The 17,687-nt window shown below is 38.9% G+C and overlaps 2 protein-coding genes across 2 annotated transcripts in view; both read right to left on the reverse strand.

The window, feature by feature from the left end:
• The window catches only part of LOC109698796 (GTPase IMAP family member 4), a 29,461-nt gene extending 13,427 nt beyond the window's left edge, over positions 1-16,034 (reverse strand). Inside the window, exons 1-2 of the mRNA XM_074060826.1 lie at positions 15,994-16,034; positions 15,705-15,801 (exon numbers count right to left, since the gene is read on the reverse strand). The gene's annotated coding sequence lies outside the window, so the exon portion shown is untranslated. The remainder of the gene's footprint in view (positions 1-15,704; positions 15,802-15,993) is intronic.
• LOC109696805 (GTPase IMAP family member 7) lies at positions 7,965-16,036 on the reverse strand. Its single transcript, XM_074060835.1, has 3 exons — positions 15,994-16,036; positions 15,705-15,801; positions 7,965-9,004 (listed from the first exon to the last, which is right to left on the reverse strand). Exon 3 carries the CDS (start codon positions 8,981-8,983, stop codon positions 8,105-8,107), a length of 879 nt encoding a protein of 292 aa, XP_073916936.1. The 5' UTR covers positions 8,984-9,004; positions 15,705-15,801; positions 15,994-16,036; the 3' UTR covers positions 7,965-8,104.
• Positions 16,037-17,687: the final 1,651 nt, after the last annotated feature.

A 17,687-nucleotide genomic window follows, 5' to 3' on the forward strand; every position in this document is an offset into this window, starting at 1 on the left:
CTTCAAAACCAATCTCTCACCCTGCCATTCCTGAGAAGGAGATGATTTATGAAGTTTCACCCTAGACTTCATCACCCTCTGGGCACTGTCTCCTATCGCCTAGCACTAAAGAAAAGCTCCTGGACAATTTTCAATCAATTAACATATGGTATTACATTAAAAGCTTTTATTTTATGGTCAATTGTTTTATAATTTGATGAAAGAACTTTCATGTTTTGTAAAAAATTAAATATTTAGTTTTTCTCCAATTTCCCAACAAAACTCTCCATAACTGAAGTAATATTTTTTTAATCACCTCTCCAATTAAAACTTGGACACGTGAACTTCTGGGGTAAAATAGAAATTTCCTCCATGTGATTCTAGGAATGATAAGAGTCAGGGTAAGAAAGGAGAGACTATATTTCTGGGAGAGAATGGAGGAAAAGCATCAGGAGCCAAGAAAGAGGTGACAGGATGGCTAGAAATCGTGAGCAGCCAGAGAGGTGACCAGTGTAGAGAAGAGGGAAATAGTTCATTGCTCCCTGGGGGTGAAGGTGGAGGGGAGGCCAAAGCTGCGGCCACAAGGTAAGTCAGGGAGCCCCTGTGGATAACAGACCGGCAGTCCTTGCTGCAGTTCTCATAAGCTTTGAACCCAGTGCAGGGATTTGGTGTGACAGTGACTCTCCCTGTATGGCAGATCAGCATTGGTGAAGAACTCAATTGCATCATTCACCACATCACCCTCCTGAGAGGGGCCCTATTGTTTTGAGAGTGAGCTATTCTGGGGACTTGAAAACAAGGAGCTATCACTAATCAAGGAGCCTGGGGACACCATACCACAGTGTCTGAGGGGGAGATGCCACAAAAGGCACGTGTGAGACGGAGAGGGCTGTACATGGCCTGCTGAGAAATTTGAGTGGGGAGCTCAGGCTGGAGGGTGTGCTGGTCAGTAGCCTTGTCTTTGGTAGTGAACCCCACTAAGCATGGATTACCAAAGGGGCTTGAGAGCTACAAGCCCATTGTTGGCAGATTGTTGGAACTGCCTATCTGCTGTGGCAGGACTAGGAGCTCTGAGCCCAGGTGGGTGGTCACTTGATATCAGCAGCTTCATCCCTTCCACAGGGAGGCTGACTGCTGGGCAAGCTCTGAAAGTGAGGAGACCACAGTGGGTTCCCTCAGTTGTCCCTCTCCAGTGCAGAGGTCAGTGCTGTGCTTACTTCCCTTATTCTCCAGTATACTTAGGGGACACTGCTTGACTTGGATGTCTCCCATCTCTATGTTCAAGACTAAAGGACCTCTGGAGTGAGTATAAAAGAGAGAAATCAAATTATCTCTATTTGCATATGACCTGATCCAATACATCAAAGACTCTAAAGACTCAACCAGAAAATTCTTAGATGTGATTAACACTTCCAGCAAACTAGCAGCATACAAAATGAACATTAAAAAATCTTTTTCTTTTCTAGAAACAATAACAGAGAATAAAATCAGGAGAAAAATCCCATTCACAATAGCCTCAAAAATACTAGAATAAACCAACCAAGGAAGTGAAAGACTTCTACGATAAAAACTACAAACCACCAAAGACAGAAATTGGAGACATCAGAAGACAGACAGTCCTCCCATGATCATGGCTCTGTAAAATTAATATTGTGAAGACAGCTGTAGTGCTGAAAGCAATCTACAAATTCAATGCAATTCCCATCAAAACCCCAATTGTCATTCTTCACAGAAATAGGAAAATAAATCCTAAAATTCACATAGAAACATAAAAGGCTCCAAATAGCAAAAATAATTCTGAGAAACAAGAGTAATGCTCGAAATATCACTACATTGCACCATTAGTTATGCTACAGAGCCATCGTAACAAAACCAGGCTAACAAATGCTGAAGAAATGCTAGGAAATGCAAATCCAAACCACACTGAGATTCCCTCGCTTCCTGCTTCCCGTTCAGAATGGTCATGATCAAGAAAACAAACAACAAATGCTGTGAGAATGCAGAGAAAAAAGTAACCCGTATTCACTGTTGGCAGGAATGTAAATCGGTGAGGCCACTATGGAAATCAGTATGAAAGCTCATTAAAAAAAAAAAAAAGCATGCTGGCTTCTGGCCTTGTGCTCCTCTGTGGCCTGCACTGGATTTGTAAGGAACATGTACGTTGGCCCCACAGTCAGTGAAAATTATGACTGCTTCTAATATAACCTCCTCTCTTTATTCTACTACTTTTGACATAGGGACAACATTTTAGATTTTATCTCCCAGGGGAGGTACTAAGCACCAAAGCTCAACTCCAGAGGACATGAATGACATCATCCCAGAAATCTCTTACCATTTATCACCCCTGTCTTCAGGCAACATAAGAGGGCAAGGGGATACCTGGTTGGCACAGAGATGGGCAGGACATAGCCCTATTGGGTATGGAACACAAAACAGTCTCATTTAGCCACATGGTTATAAATAACTGAGGAGGAATTACTCTAGAGATGAACCCAAGTTGCCAGTCCTAAGGACCAATGTCCCTATAATTGAGACATCCTCCTTTTAAAAGGTCCTTGTTCTCGCCAAATACCCATTGAATTACTTGAACAGTGAAACCTCCCCAAACGAGTTTCTAGCTATTTCTTTTACAAATGCTTCATAGATCTTGTGGCATCCAGCTTGAATATGGAGATACTGAGGGTTATGGAAGCCTCGGCTGAAACAGAAGAACAAGTTTATGTTCATATTCTCCCGGATTCATCTGAGGTCTTGTGCATCACCTCCAGTGCAGTATTTCAAGTCAGTGCAGGACATTTGCACCTGACCCTCCTTTCACACAATCAGAGCCTGCTGTTCTTAGGTCTAACCTTTGCCTGGCCACCCCTGCTTCTGAGAAGAAGCACGATCGTGTTACAGGCACCAAATTAACACCACCTACTCATTCTTTCTAGTAAAGCCCAAATACTTCCTCAGCTCTTCTCTTATACATCCTCATTTCAAATTTCCCATTATGGATTGTCTGAGTCCATTTTGTGTTGTGTAACAGAATATATAACCTAGGTAACCTGTAAAGGAAAAAAAGTTTATTTTGACTGAAAGTCCAAAACTGGGTGGCCATGTCTAGTGGTCTCTGGTGAGGGCCACTTGGCGGCATTACAGCACAGTGGATGGTGTGATGTTGGGAGCAAGTATAAGAGGAAGAGAAAAATCACATGGTGAGACAGGAAGACAGAATGAGGAGGGACCAGTCCTGCTGATTTATAACAACCCACTCTCATGGAAACGAATCCACTCCTACCAGATAGGATCCACTCCTCCATCCCTCTTCACCCTCATTCCATTCCATCAGCCATGAGGCCCTCACCAAGCTGTGCAGGTGTTGGAGCTATGTACTTGAACTTCCAAAAGTGTGAGGCAATAAACCTTTTTTTCTTTAAAAATTATCCATCTCCAGGTATTTTTGTTACAGTAATATAAATCAGACTAAGCCAGTACCCAAAAAAGTAAAGAGGGAAAATTAGAGAATCTACCAATTTCTAAATCTCCATAACTACAGAGTAATCTTGCTAGAGAACTATGATGCCTGACTAACAGATTACTGCCAATAAATGTGGAGTGAAATGATGCATGTTACCAGTGGCACTAACAGCACATGCACGATTTCTGCCTTGAGTTTTTCCTAAATTGAGCCTTTGTACTATATATAAGGGATTATTAGTTCATTACACCAGCTTAATAACTTCTTAATTTGTTGGTGTTTGTGATGGGAGGCAGTCAGGGTGGGTGTGGGGTGGATGGTAGGCAATGAGCTGGAAAGAAGTTTGGCTGTTCAGTTAGCTATCACTGTACACCAAGCTGCTCAAATTTTAGTGCTGGAAAGCAACAAGGCCAGGGGTGGTGATGCAATGGGCATCTGAGGAGCCATTATTATGTTGCCTAAGTCACACAGGAGGCAAGTTGCTGCTGGCTGTCAGAGGGAAACTCAGCCAGAGTGGTGGGCCAGGGACTTCAGGTTCTGTGGCATGACAAATACATTGAGTCTCTAGTCTTTGTTCACAGTTCCTGGCACAGAGCTCCTAAAATCTTTGGAATTTCCTGAGTGGTGACTTTTATTATTTATAATGAGCCTGTTTCAATCATACATGAGTTTATGCTAACAAAATAATCTCATTAAGGTGGGAACCCTGGATACCTCATGGTGTGGTTGGTCACCAGTGATTAGAAGGTTGGAACTTTCAGCCTCACCTACTAATCTCTGGGAAGAAACTGAGGCTGCAGATTTTATGTGCATAAAACTCTTGGGACAAGATTTCATGAATTTCTGAGTTAGTGAATGCACTAAGGCGCTAGGGAGGCCATGCATGGAAGGTCAGCCCCAAACACGTCTTGTCCTTTCCACCTAATCCACTCAGTATTCTTGCTATTGTATCTAGTGTAATAAACCAGTGAACCTAGATGAAGAGTTTCCCTGAATTCTTTGAGTCAGTCTACAAGTTATAGAATCCAATTGAAAGTCATCATAACAACCCTCAATTTATAGCCAGTTAGTAAAAATTACAATTGCACTTGACATCTGAAGTGGGAGCAGACTTGTGGGACTGAGCCCTTTAAGCTGTGGGATCTGACACAAACTTCAGGTCAGTAGTGTAAGAATTGGACTGACTTGTACAATCTGCGGTGGGGAAAACCCCATACATCTGGTGTCAGGGTGGCCTGGGTGGGTGTGGAGAGACACTGTTTCTCCAGGTCTTCCCATGCTGGCCTCTCCATGGGCAACTTGAGCGTTCCTATAATATGGTGGCCAGGTTCCTAGGGCTAGCGTCCCAGGAGAGCAAGAGACAGGCATGACATTTTTCTAAGCTAAGTTTGAAGTCACATGAATGACTTTAAGCATCCTCTATTTTCGAGATAGTCATAACAGTCCATCCAATTTCAAAGCAAGGGCCACAGACACTAACTTGATGGAAGCAGGGGCAAGGTCAGATTTTAAGAAGGACAGAACACGCTGTTGTAATTTGTCTAAGTAAATGCTCGTCAATTTTGTTTCCTTTTTAAAAATCAACTCTTGGTTTCATTGGCTTTTTTCCCCCTAGTCTCTAATTTTTTTTTTTTTTGCTCTGATCTTTTTATTTTCCTCCTTCTGTTAACTAGGCTTAGCTTGCTCTTTGGCTAGTTCCTTGAGGTGTAAATCATATTACTTTAAATCTTTCCCTTTTTTGATGTAGGTATTTGTTGTGTTATGGTGGTATAAACTTTGATGCAACCAATGAGTTTTAGAATGTTGTGTTTGCATTTTCATTTGTTTCAAGATACTTTCAGATTTCCCTTTTGACTTCTTATTTGACCCATTGGTGATTTCATTTCTAATTTTTGTAAACTTCCTAATTTTTCTCAAGTTATTGATTCTAGTTTTGTGCCACTGTGATTGGAAGAGCTATTGGATATGATTTCAGTTTTCTGAAATGTTCTGTGGCCTAACATGATCTATCTGGGAGATTGTTCCATATGCACTTGAAAAAAAATGTGCCTTCTGCTGTTGTAGGAAGAAATGTTCTGTACACATCTCTTGGGTCCATTTTGTTTATCATGTTGTTTATGTTGTTTTTCCTTACTGGTTTTCTGCCTGGATGTCTGTCCCTTCTTGTAGTTTGGTATGGAAATCCACTACTATTGTTGTACTTCTTTCTATGTCTCACATTAATTCTGTTAATATTTGCTTTACATATTTAGGTGTTCCAAAGTTGGTCACACTTAACTGAATAATTATAACCTCTTCTTGAATGGACCCTTATCATTACATAATGATCTTATCTCTTATGACAGTTTTTGTTTTAAATCTATTTTGTGTGATATTACTAGCACCAATCCTACTCTACTTTGTTTACCATTTGTATGCAGTAACTTTTTGAATCCCTTCACTTTTCAGATTCAGTTAAAGTTAAAGTTAAGTCTTTTCTGTTAAGTCTTTTCTAAGTAGCATATAATTTGATTTTGTTCCCCTGCCCAATTCTGACACTCTATGTCTTTTGATTGGGGTTTGAGTACATTCACATTAAAGGTAATTATTAATCAGTAAGGACCCACTATTATGGAATTGTACCCCCAAAACTCTCATGTATTGAAGGCTGGGTGTCTAGCTGGTGGTGCTACTTTAGGAAATTTGGAAACTTTAGGGGATGGGGCCTAGGTGGAGGGAATGAGTCACTGGGGACATGTCCCTGGGGCTGTATATTGTCCCAGGTCTCTCCTTCTCTGCTTATTGTCTGCCATGAATTGAATAGCCTCTACCACATTTTCCCACCACCATAATGTTCTGTCTTACCAAGCACCCAGAATCAACATAGCTAAGGACTATGGAATGAAACCGCTAGAATTTAGCCTGGCATTGTTATTGCTGGCTGTTTTTACTCAGGTTTACAGTGAGACTGTGCAATATAATGGAAAAATGATCCAAGTCATTTCAGAGCTCATCGGTGCTGACTATGCATCATAAGCCCAGATGCTGGGACCTTGGGGGGAGAATGATTTCTAAAGAAGAGCCACAACTGCCCAGTGATGCCTCAAATTGGAGGCTGTGCTCCTCATATGCCACCATCATGCTCCCTGGCTTCCCAGGTATGTTTATTGGCACCTACCAAAGCTGCACATGGGGAACCAAGGAGCACGGTGGTGTGTTCTGTACCCTGTGGGATGTAGGAACAAGGCCTTCCAAATATGTGGGGCAGACAAATATTTGAATATAGTACATCTGCCATTAAAAGTCCAATGGTCAGGACCTCCATGCAAGTGGGTTTGAGAGAGCAGAGCGTAAAATCAGAGATTATTCTTGAGCCTTAAGGTTTTGGACTTGCTTAGAAACAGTTATTCTCTTTGACTTTCCTGCTTTCCCCTTTTGGAATGGCAATGTCCATTGATTTTGGATGCACATAACCTATTGGACTCCACAGGTTCACAACTGGGAAGCAATCTGTCTCGTAATTAATTATAACTTCTTACCCAAATCTGACTTAAATGCTAATTAGATGAGACTTTGGACTTAGATTTTAAAATTGGTGTTGGAACAAGTTAAGACTTTGGGGACCATTGGAGTGGAAGGCATGTATTTTTAATTTGAGAAAGACATGAATTTGGAGGTGTTGGGGGATATCTGAGATTTAAGTAGTTATGTTTTCCTAAATTTAATGTGTTAAAATTCTCCCTTCCAAGGAGATGGCATTAAAAGTTTGCACCTTGAGGGATGATTAGGTTATGGGACCAGAGTCCTCATGAATAAGATTATGTCCCTTACAAGAGTCCCAAGAAATACTCCTTGTTCTTTCTGCCATGTGACACTAGAGTGGAAAGATGGCTACCTGTGAAAAAAGCAGGACCTCACTAGGCCTGGATCTTCCATGCCCTGATCTTGGACTTCATAACATCTACAAGTGTGACAAGTAACTTTATGTTGTTTATAAGCTGCACAGTTTATAGAGTATTGTACTAAGACAATAGTAAAAGGAAATGTAATAGGTAGGTGAAATCCACACTTCTATATTCATTTCAGCATTTTCACAATAGACAAGATATTGAAACAGTGCAAGTATACATGAACACATGAAAAGTTAAAAGAAATGTGGAATGTGTGTGTGTGTGTTAGCATGTGTGTATAATGGAATATTATTCAGCCTTAAAAATGAAATCCTGGCCAGTTGTTTTGCCTTACAACTGTAATCCAGCTATTTGCAAGTCAGAGATTGGGAGGATACGGTTTGATGCCAGCCCAGGCAAGAAAGTTAGAAAGACCCCATTTCAACAGGGTGCAGGGGTTTAATATGCAAGACCAACAAGCTGCTGAGAGTGTAGGTAGTGACACCGGATTGCATTTTTGAAATTTGCAAAGAAAATAGACCTTAAATTGTTCTCAGTACACCCAACAAAAGACAGTATGAGATGATTAGTACATTAATTGTCTTCACTTAATCATTTTGCAATGTATACCTAATCAAAACATCACATTGTCCACATTACAGCACATGATTTTTATTTTTCAATTATACTTAAGTAAATTAAGTGGTGGGAAGATATTGTTGCAACTATCTTTGGAAAACACAACTCACTACATCAACGAATCATAGTAAATTAAAAAGAAATGATGAACTCTACATTAATTCCAAAACATATTCCATATTTTTGAAAGTGTCTTCAAAATCCTGTTTAAAACATCTGAAAATATGTTTCTCTCAGCCTCTTCCCTTATATTTCTTATGTTGTCCTCATACTTCCTCCTTGCAATTTTAATTTTTTCCTCCTTTTGTTGACTTGACTTATTAGCAAATTCCTTTTCTATTAGTTTGATTTCATTATGTAATTGCTCGGTGTAAATTTTCTTTAAAACCTCAGCACGTTGTTTCAGCCTTTCCTCTGTGTCCTTGTAAATGTCATCAGAAAAGTAAGTCCCTCCATTGTCCTGTACCATCTTCTCTATCAGCTCCACCAGCTCCTGCACGTGACTTTCCCTCTCGGCCCTGTCTGCACTGTTGCTGATGGCACAGTAGCGGTTCCCACACTCGTTTATGATGCTTTTTAGATTCACATCTGCCTCTTTTATAAAGTTCTCAAGGCTTTCATTCTTTAACTCTTCTTTGCGAGTGAATAAGACAATCATATGCTTCATGGCAGGCTTCCCAAAGACCGCCTTGATCAAAGCCAAAGTCCTCAGCTCCTCTTCTGTGAAACGGCCCAGCTGTATAACTATGACGATGGCATGAGGTCCCGGGCAGGAGGACAGCACACACTTGCTGATTTCCACGCAGGTGTTTTCCAACCTCTCCTTGGTGTCGAAGAGCCCTGGGGTGTCAACAACGAGAAGGTCTCTCCCCTTCCATTTCCGGGATGCTTTCTGACAGGTCTTGGTAACAGCATGGGCAGAAATCTTTGAAGGAAATTTCTGTTCCCCAAGGATGGTGTTTGCGGTGGCACTTTTCCCACTTCCGGTTTTCCCTACCAGAACAATCCTCAGAGTGATGTTTTCATTGCCAGCCATGTTTGTGCAAGCAGACTGGAGCTTAGGCACATACAGATCCGAAGGAAGGAAAAGAGAAATAAATGCCAATGTAGGTAAATGGGAACGATTCCCAAACCTTGTTTCTTCTCCCTCTCTCTGAAAATTTGTAATATTCTATTATTGTTACCATCTCACTGCAGATGGGAGCATGAAATGACCTAATCACTATGAAAGAAATAATAGCGAAATTAAGGAGTTTCTCCACAAATAAGAGTACTGGACCAGATGATTTCTCAGGGGGGATTCTTATTTAATTTGTAAAACTCTGATATTCACAATGCTACTTAAACTGTTCCTTCCTAAATAAAAAGAAGGATTTCCCCCTCTTCTGCTACTAATGCATGTACCAACAATGAGACAAGTGCTCTTGTTCTGCCTAAGTGGCAAGTCAGGACCGAAGGTGAGTACTCCCAAGTTTTGACCTCCCACCACACTGTCAAAGAAGCTATAGGGAAATAGAAATGATTTCCAACAATAATCAAAATCAAAGTAGTCTATCAAACTGACACCCAAAAACGGGGAAAAGCCTTTTACTATGAAAGTCATCTTTTAAAAGTGATAGTGACAACGATATGCTGAGTGTTCAAATATGTTAATAGAGACACAAGAAGTAAGAAAACATGATACATCCAAAGGAGGCTTAGCAACAGACACTAAACAAAAGGCTATCGATGAAATACCTGATAACAAATTCAAAGGATAGCCAGGTGTGGTAGCTCAAACCTATAATCCTACTCACTTGGGAGGCTGAGATCAGGAGGATTGTGATTTGAGGCTAGTCTGGACAAAGAGTTCATGAGATCCCCATTTAACCCACGTCTGGATATTGTGGTGTGTACCTGTCACATTCAACTACAATGGGAAGCCTTGAGTTCAACCCCCAGCACAGCCAAAAAAATTCAAAATTATGATTATTAAGAAACTTGACGAATATAAGCAAATAATTGGACAAAATTAGGAAAACAATTCATTAAATGTATAAGAAAGCCAGTAATGAGATAGCTTGAAAAGAACCAAACAGAAATCTTGGTAATGAAGAGCTCATTAAGTAAAAAAAAAAATACAGAAGAACCATCAACAGCACAGTACATCAAGCAGAAGAAAGAATATCTGAATGTGAAGGCAACTATATTGAAATAGTCCATTCAGTCAAAAAATAAATAACCTTTGGGACATCACTAAATGTACCTTGCAAATATTTGGATGGGAAGAAAAGGGGAAAGACATAGAAAATCTATTCAATAAGATAATAGCTGCCAACTTTCCTACTCTTGGGAAGATATGGGCACACGAATTCAGGAGGCCCATGGGACTCCAAACAGACATGGCCAGAAAAAGATCTTCAGTATGGCATATTACAGTCAAGTTGTCAAAAGTACAAAGCAGAGTTCTAAGAACCACAAGGCAAAAGCACCAAGTCACACTGAAGAGAATATCCATTATGCTAACAGCTGAATTCTTAGAGATATTTTACAAGCACAGGAGGGAATGGAATGACATATTCCAAGTACTAAAAGAAAGTAACTGTCAACCAAGAGTACTATATTCAAAACACCATCCTTCAGAAATGAAGAAGAAATAAAGACTTTTCAAGACAGTAAAACCTAAGGCAATTTATCACCACCAAACCAGCTTTACCAAAAGATGTGTAAGAGAGTCTTATATTCAGAAGCAAAAACAAAGATAGCTACTCATATGAAGACATATTAAATTACAAAACTCACTGGAAGATCAAATGCCTAAAATAGAAGGAGAAAAAAACCAACCACCATCAATATAATAGACCACAAAGATGAACATAAGGGAGGAGGAGTTGAACAAAGAATATTCAAAATAAACAGATGCACTTTACAACTGGACAGGTGTAAGTCCTTACTTATCAATAATAACCTTAAATGGATCAAATCTCCAATTAAAAGATGGAGATACTGGTTAAAGGGATTTAAAAAACAAGACCTGGTGATATGCTGCCTATAGGAAACTCACTTCCACCAGTAAAGACACACTCAGACTGAAAGTGAAAGGGTAGAAAAAGATATTCCAAACAAATGGAAACCAAAAAGTGAGCGAAAAGTAGCTATTCTTCTATCAGAAAAAATAGAATTAAATACAAAAGCTATAAAAAGAGGCAAAGTTTACTAAATAATGATTAAAAGATTCATTCAAGAAGATCATATAACAATTGTAAATGTATTCTCACCTAAGGCTGGGACACCCAGTTTTATAAGAATAAGCAAAATTAGACCTAACGGTAGAAGTGAGTTTGACTATAATATTGGAAGACCTCAATGTCCTATTTATATCAAAGGATATATCATCCAGACAAAATCAACAAGGAAACATCAGCGTTAAACTATACTGTAGACCAAAAGGATCTAACTGACACTTACAGAATGTTTCATTCATCAGCTGCAGAATGCAAATTCTTTTCATCAAACCATGAAACATTTTTTAAAGAACACCCTGGCTACTGATCAATAAAATGCCTGGCAAGTTCTAAAAACCAAAATCATATCATGCATCTTTTCTGACCACAATGGAATAAAACTAGTCACAAACAGCAAATGAAGCCTTAGATACTACAAAAATACATGGACACTGAACAGCGTATTGGATGGGCAATAAGTTTTATTTTAAGAAATCAAAAGGAAAATTTTAAATTTCTTCAAATTATGAAAAATGGAAATACAACCTGACAGAATTTATAGGATACAGCAAAAGCAGCAGTAAGAGGGATTTATAGTAATAAATGATTGCATCAAAAAATTAAAAGATTTCATATAAGCAACCTACTGGTGCATCTCAAGTTGTGGAAAAGCAAGAATGAACCAAGCCCAAAGTTAGTAGAAGGAAAGAAATAACAAATATCAGAACATAAATGAGTGAAATGGAGACTAATATAAAAGAAAAACAAAACAGTTTTTTTGAAAAGATAAACAAAATCAAGGAACTTCTAGCTAGATTAGCCAAGAAAAAGAGAATACACAAATAAATAGAATTGGAGTGAAAAGGAGACATTACAACTGATACAGAAATAAAAGATCGTTGGAACTACTAAAACAACTATATGCCAACAAGTTGTAGAGCCTAGAAGAAATGGACAAATTTCTGATCATGTATAGGCTACCAAAATTGAACCATGAAGACAGAGAAACCCTGAATAGACCAGTAGAGACTAACGCCATTGAGTCAACATTAAAAAACCTCCCAATTTAAAAAAAAGCACAGGAAAAAATGGATTCACAGCTAAATTCTACCAAACGTGTAAGGAAGAACAAATACCAATGCTTCTCAAACTATTTCAAAGTATTGAAACATGGGAATTTTTAAAAAGTCATTCTATGAGGACAACATTATCACAACACTAAAACCAGACAAGGACCAAAACAGGCAATACTGAAGACCAGTATCTCTGATGAACATAGATGCAAAAACAACCTCACCGAAATATTAGCAAATAGAGTACAACGGCATCAAAAAAGGTGATTTGCCATGATCAGGTGGGATTTATCTCAGGGATGGAAGGATGATTCAGCATACAGAAATCAATAAATCCAATAAATCACATCCACAAAATGAAGGACAAAAATCATATGATCAACTGAATAAATACAGAAAACCCCTCAGTAAAAGTAAATATTCCTTCAAGATAAAAACCATGAACAGACTAGATATAGAAGAAACCAACCCCAACATAACAGCAGCTACATGTCACACACACACACAACCAACAGTATCCCTAATGGGTGAAAGCACATGCTTTGAGATCTGGAACTACCCATGGATGTCCACTCCCACTGTTATTGTTCATTGTAACACTGAATGCTTGGCCAGAGCAATCGTAAGAGAAAAAATAAAAGCAAATGAGTGGGAAGGGAGAAAGCCAAGTTATCTCTGTTTACAGACGATACTATTCCTTATGTTTAAAAACCCTAACACTCAGACTTAGAGATTAATGGAATTGATAAATGAGTTTAGTAAGACTGCAGGATTAAAGATCAATATATAAAAATCAGCATCTTTATATAAAACAATGAACTTGCTGAGAAAGAAGTCATGAAAGCAATTCCATTTACAGTAGCTGCTCTCAAATAAAAAACCATAGAGATAAATTCAACGAAGGAAGTAAAAGAACGTGATGATGAAAATAATAAAACATTAATGAAGGAAATTGGAGAAGACACAATTAAATCCTGTGCTCATGGATTAGAAGAACTAATAACATTAAAATGTGCATTCTGCCCAAAGCAATTTAGAGATTTAATGGAAACTCTATCAAAATGCCAAAGCATTATTCACATACCAAAAAAAAAAAAATCCTAAAACGCATACGGAAGCAAAAAAAGACTCCAAGTCGCCAAATCAATCTTGAAAAAAAAGATAATCCTGATTCCAGTGCATTCTACAGAACCATAATGCTGGCATGAAAACAAACACATAGACCAGTGGAATAGGATAGCCCATAAATAAATCTAAGCATCTAGAACCAACTTACTCTCAACAAAGGTCTCAGAGCAAACCTTGTAGAAAGGACAGTCTGTTCAAAACGGTGCTGCGAAACTGGATATTCACAGGTAGAATATTGAAATTTGACCCCTTACCTTTCACTCTATACAAAAGCAACTCAAAATGGATCAAAGACCTAAATGTAACACCTGAAGCTCTAAAACTACTAGAAAAAACACAGGAATGTAAAACAGGTCCTGTCTGGGGGCAGGTAGCAGTGCGGGGAGAGGATACATGGAAGGTGAGGAGGGTGAATGTGGAAAATGAGACCTGTTGAAACTGTTCTAAGTAGGGGGGAGGGGAAAAGGAGAATGATGGATGGGGTGACTTTAATTAAGATATATTGGAAGCACTTCAGTAAATGTCACAATGTACCCTCAGTACAAGAATAATATGACAACTGAAAATGTTTTGAAAGAATGTGTGTTTGGTCACAAAAAAAGCATAGCAATGATTTATTTGGACAAATACCAAAAATGTACAGGTAACAAAAGCAAAAATAGACTAGTGGGATTGCATTAAATTAAGATGGTCCTGTACAGCAAAGCAAACAGTCAACGGTATAAAGAGATAACCTAGAGTTAGGAGGAAACATTTTCAAATTATTCACCTGACAAGTGATCCAGAATACATAATGAACTAAAAAGCAACCCCAAATTGAGCAATCCAATTTAAATGGGGAAGTGGCCCACACAGACACCGCTCAAAAAACAATAAAAATGGGGACCTATACATGTGAAAGTCTCACTGTCATTAGTCATCCAGGAAATGCAAATGAAAACAAGGATGAAGCCTCATCTTGCTCCAGTCGGAAGGGCCATTATCAGAGATAATGAGTAAGGAGTGCTGGGGAGGGTGTGGAGAAACAAGCCCTCTCAGCCACTGCTGGTGGGAATATGAATTAAGTCAGCCATTACAGAGAATGTCATGGAGAGTCCTCAAAAGTAAAAATATTTCTACCATATGTTTCACTAATCCAATTTTGGGTGTATAACTAAATGAAATTAAATGAATATGCCGAAGAGATGCCTGCACTACTGAGTTTTAGGCAGCATTATTCCCAACACCCAGGAGAGGAAATCAACCTAGGTCCCATGAATGGATAATTGAATAAAGAAAATGTGGAGTATTTGCATAGTGGAATACATTCAGCCACAAAAAAAGAATGAAATCCTGCCATATGCAGAAAAAAAAAATGGACGGCACTGGAGGTCATCATTTCAGTGAAATAAGTCAGACCAAAAAAGACAAATATTGCATGTTCTCTCTCATGGACGGTAACAATCATCAACTTTGAACACAGACTACTGATTACTAGAGCTGATGAGGTTGAGGGACATAGAGGAAAAGGGAGGAAGGAAAATGAATGTCAAACCGCAGTTAGACCTCTTTCTGCAAGTGGCCTGAGTGCAACTGTGTCATGACAAAATAACAATAAAGCAGTAATAATGATGATGGTGAGGATGTTTGGTAAAAATCAGACAAGTTTGAACACAAATGTGAAACCAGGGAAAATATTTCTGAATTTATATCAAAGAGTTCATTCTTTCTACTATGCAAAAAGCATCTAAGAGTAGAGAAACAAAAGACCAACAACTTGATAGAAAATTGGTCAAGAAAACACCTAAATTCTAAGAAAAAGAAAAGCAAATGTCTCCTGGACATATATAAAAAATATCAAATCCACTCATACTAGAGAAAAATTAAATACATTGAAAAAACAAAATAAATTAAAATTACCTTGAGATGTTATTGATTTAACATCTCAGTTATTGATTTAAGTAAATCAGTTATTGATTTAGTAAAAGTTTAAAAATTTACCAGGATAATTCAGTGGTGAAGGTACAGGGGAAATGAGTCATCCCTTACATTATTACTGGGAGTGGGAAGGCAGTGCCATACAGAGAAGTAGTTCCAAAATTACATATGCATTGCTCTGCTCACCAATCCAATTCTAGGATTTGGTCCAAGCTACGCTGACAAAAATACAGAAAGAAGGATGCACAGGCTACTGGTGGATCAGTGTTAATAATAGTGAAAGGCAAACAGCCTATCAGAGTCCTGCCAGCACACTGGATCCTGGCTTTCCTCTGTCATCATGAGCAACCAGGAGAGTCACCAAACTTCTGATATTTTTTCAGGAAAGAGGGACTTAGACAGATATCTCTCAATTGCATCGAGGTCTAAAACCTACCTGAGGACAGGTAATTTCCTATGGAGGGATCAGGTGATGCTCCGTGCCTTTCCCACTAGCTGCTGACTGCAGGGGCACTGTGCAGCAAGAGTTCCTCCTGTGAAGTGTGAGACATAGGAACATGGTGCCAATAGATCTCCTTGTGCCCCGTCCTACCCCACACCACCACCCTGGCAGCACACTCTGTTAGCACCATGCCTCCTCCCTCTGCAGACCCTCCCCACAAAGGTGCCCTGTTCCCCACTGCCCCTCACAGCCATGGCTCCGGGTCCTCTTCATCCACATTTACCTTCTTTTGAATGAATTGATGAGTGTCAGCGTCTCTCCAAGGAAGCAGTTTGAGCTGCTGCTTCTGCTTCAACTGTGAAGCAAAAGTGCTTGCACCCCAATCTCTGAGTCAGGAAGTCTGATTGGGTGGAGCTAGTAAAAAAAAAAAAACCAACAAAAACCTGTTTGCTTGTAAAGAAACAGATGTGCTGCCCTGTAACTCAGTGCATGTTGTGCTTTGACAAGTTGAAAGCTTTGGTCCATGTGCCTGTTCTCACACCACAACTTTCAGCTATATTCTAGCACAGGGTTGTAGTCGTGGGTTCTTAAAAGTCTTTTTTTTAATTTACTGACATAAATTAATTGTAAAAAAGGGTTTCATTGTAATATTACATACACACATATAATATACTTTCATCAAATTCATCCCCTCTATTTGTCTTCTTAAATGGACCAAATATTACCAAGAAAGCAAGACATAGTTCAAAATATTCATGACCTGATCAGTAAAGATGCATTCAAGAAAAGCAGGTCCTACTTTCCCTCCCTTCATTTTTTGTCCCCTATGCATGTACAGAGATAGATTTTCCTGGATTTCCTCAGTGATTGCTTCTATCCTGTCTGTTAGTTTTTTTTTATTCATATGTGCATACAAGGCTTGGGTCATTTTGTCTGTTAGTTTTTTAAAGTGATAGGTAGTTTCTCAAATTTTTAGGGTTGACCAGATGCTCTAATTGGCTTTTGTATCATTATGAGAATGTATGTTTTTGATTTTGTGTGTACTATTTTCAACTTAAGACAGATTTAGTAGAAAAGGCCATATTGTAAGTAGAGAAGCATCCAGATATGTAAAATTGGGCTTTTCTGTTGCTATAATGCAAGATAAATGCAAACCTTAACTTATTAGGTTAACTAAACCTTAACTAAAGAGAGGGAGAAGCAGCAAGGTGACTCATTGTTGACATTCCAAATCATGGCACCTAACAACCCCAAGAAAGGAAGACACTGGGGACCTTAAAGGATATTCAAAAGGTTCCATAACCAGTAAAAACAGAGCTGTCTTCAAACCCACAATGAAAGAAGCAGCTAACTATGTGAAAAAAACCACTCACATGTCAGCATTCCCAGTCTTGCCCCTGAAGTCTCCATGGTTCTCCGCATTCCGCACTTTTCAGGACCACAAAGAGACAACCAAGTTACTGAAACAGTACTGATAACTGATCTTCATGAGGGATTACTGTAATTTTAAGGCTGCAATTTAACAACTGTAGCAGCTTTAAAAGTTAAGCCTCCCTCCCTTAAGTGGAACAGGGGGTAGAATCCACCACCTCAAGAATAAGAAACAGAAGGGAATACTATTAAGCCTCAACCCCACTGTCAAGAGTCACAAGTACATGTCAGAGTTCATCCACTGTCTAGTCATACACAATACTTCATAAAACCTCAGCCACTGGGCACAAAGGAATAAAACCCTGAACCAAAAGCCCCAGATGCATAATTTTCAATGTAGAAATGTGAACCAGGAGGGCAACGGCTCCCCCTCAAAAGCCAACTCCACCACTAAGAATATAAACAACAGCAAAGAGGATGAAATTTCAAATATTGAATTACAAAAAATAATAGTAAGAATGATTAAGAAGAGACACAAATGCTAGTGTCTGATCTCAAAGAGGATGCAAGTAAACAACTAAATGAGCTCAAAGAGAACACAAGCAA

Source organism: Castor canadensis, chromosome 2 (assembly GCF_047511655.1).
Source record: "Castor canadensis chromosome 2, mCasCan1.hap1v2, whole genome shotgun sequence".
NCBI lineage: Eukaryota > Metazoa > Chordata > Mammalia > Rodentia > Castoridae > Castor > Castor canadensis.

Coding starts and splice junctions, on each gene's coding strand:
- LOC109696805 (XM_074060835.1), bottom strand. CDS start 8,983: ATGGCTGGCAATGAAAACATCACTCTGAGGATTGTTCTGGTAGGGAAA.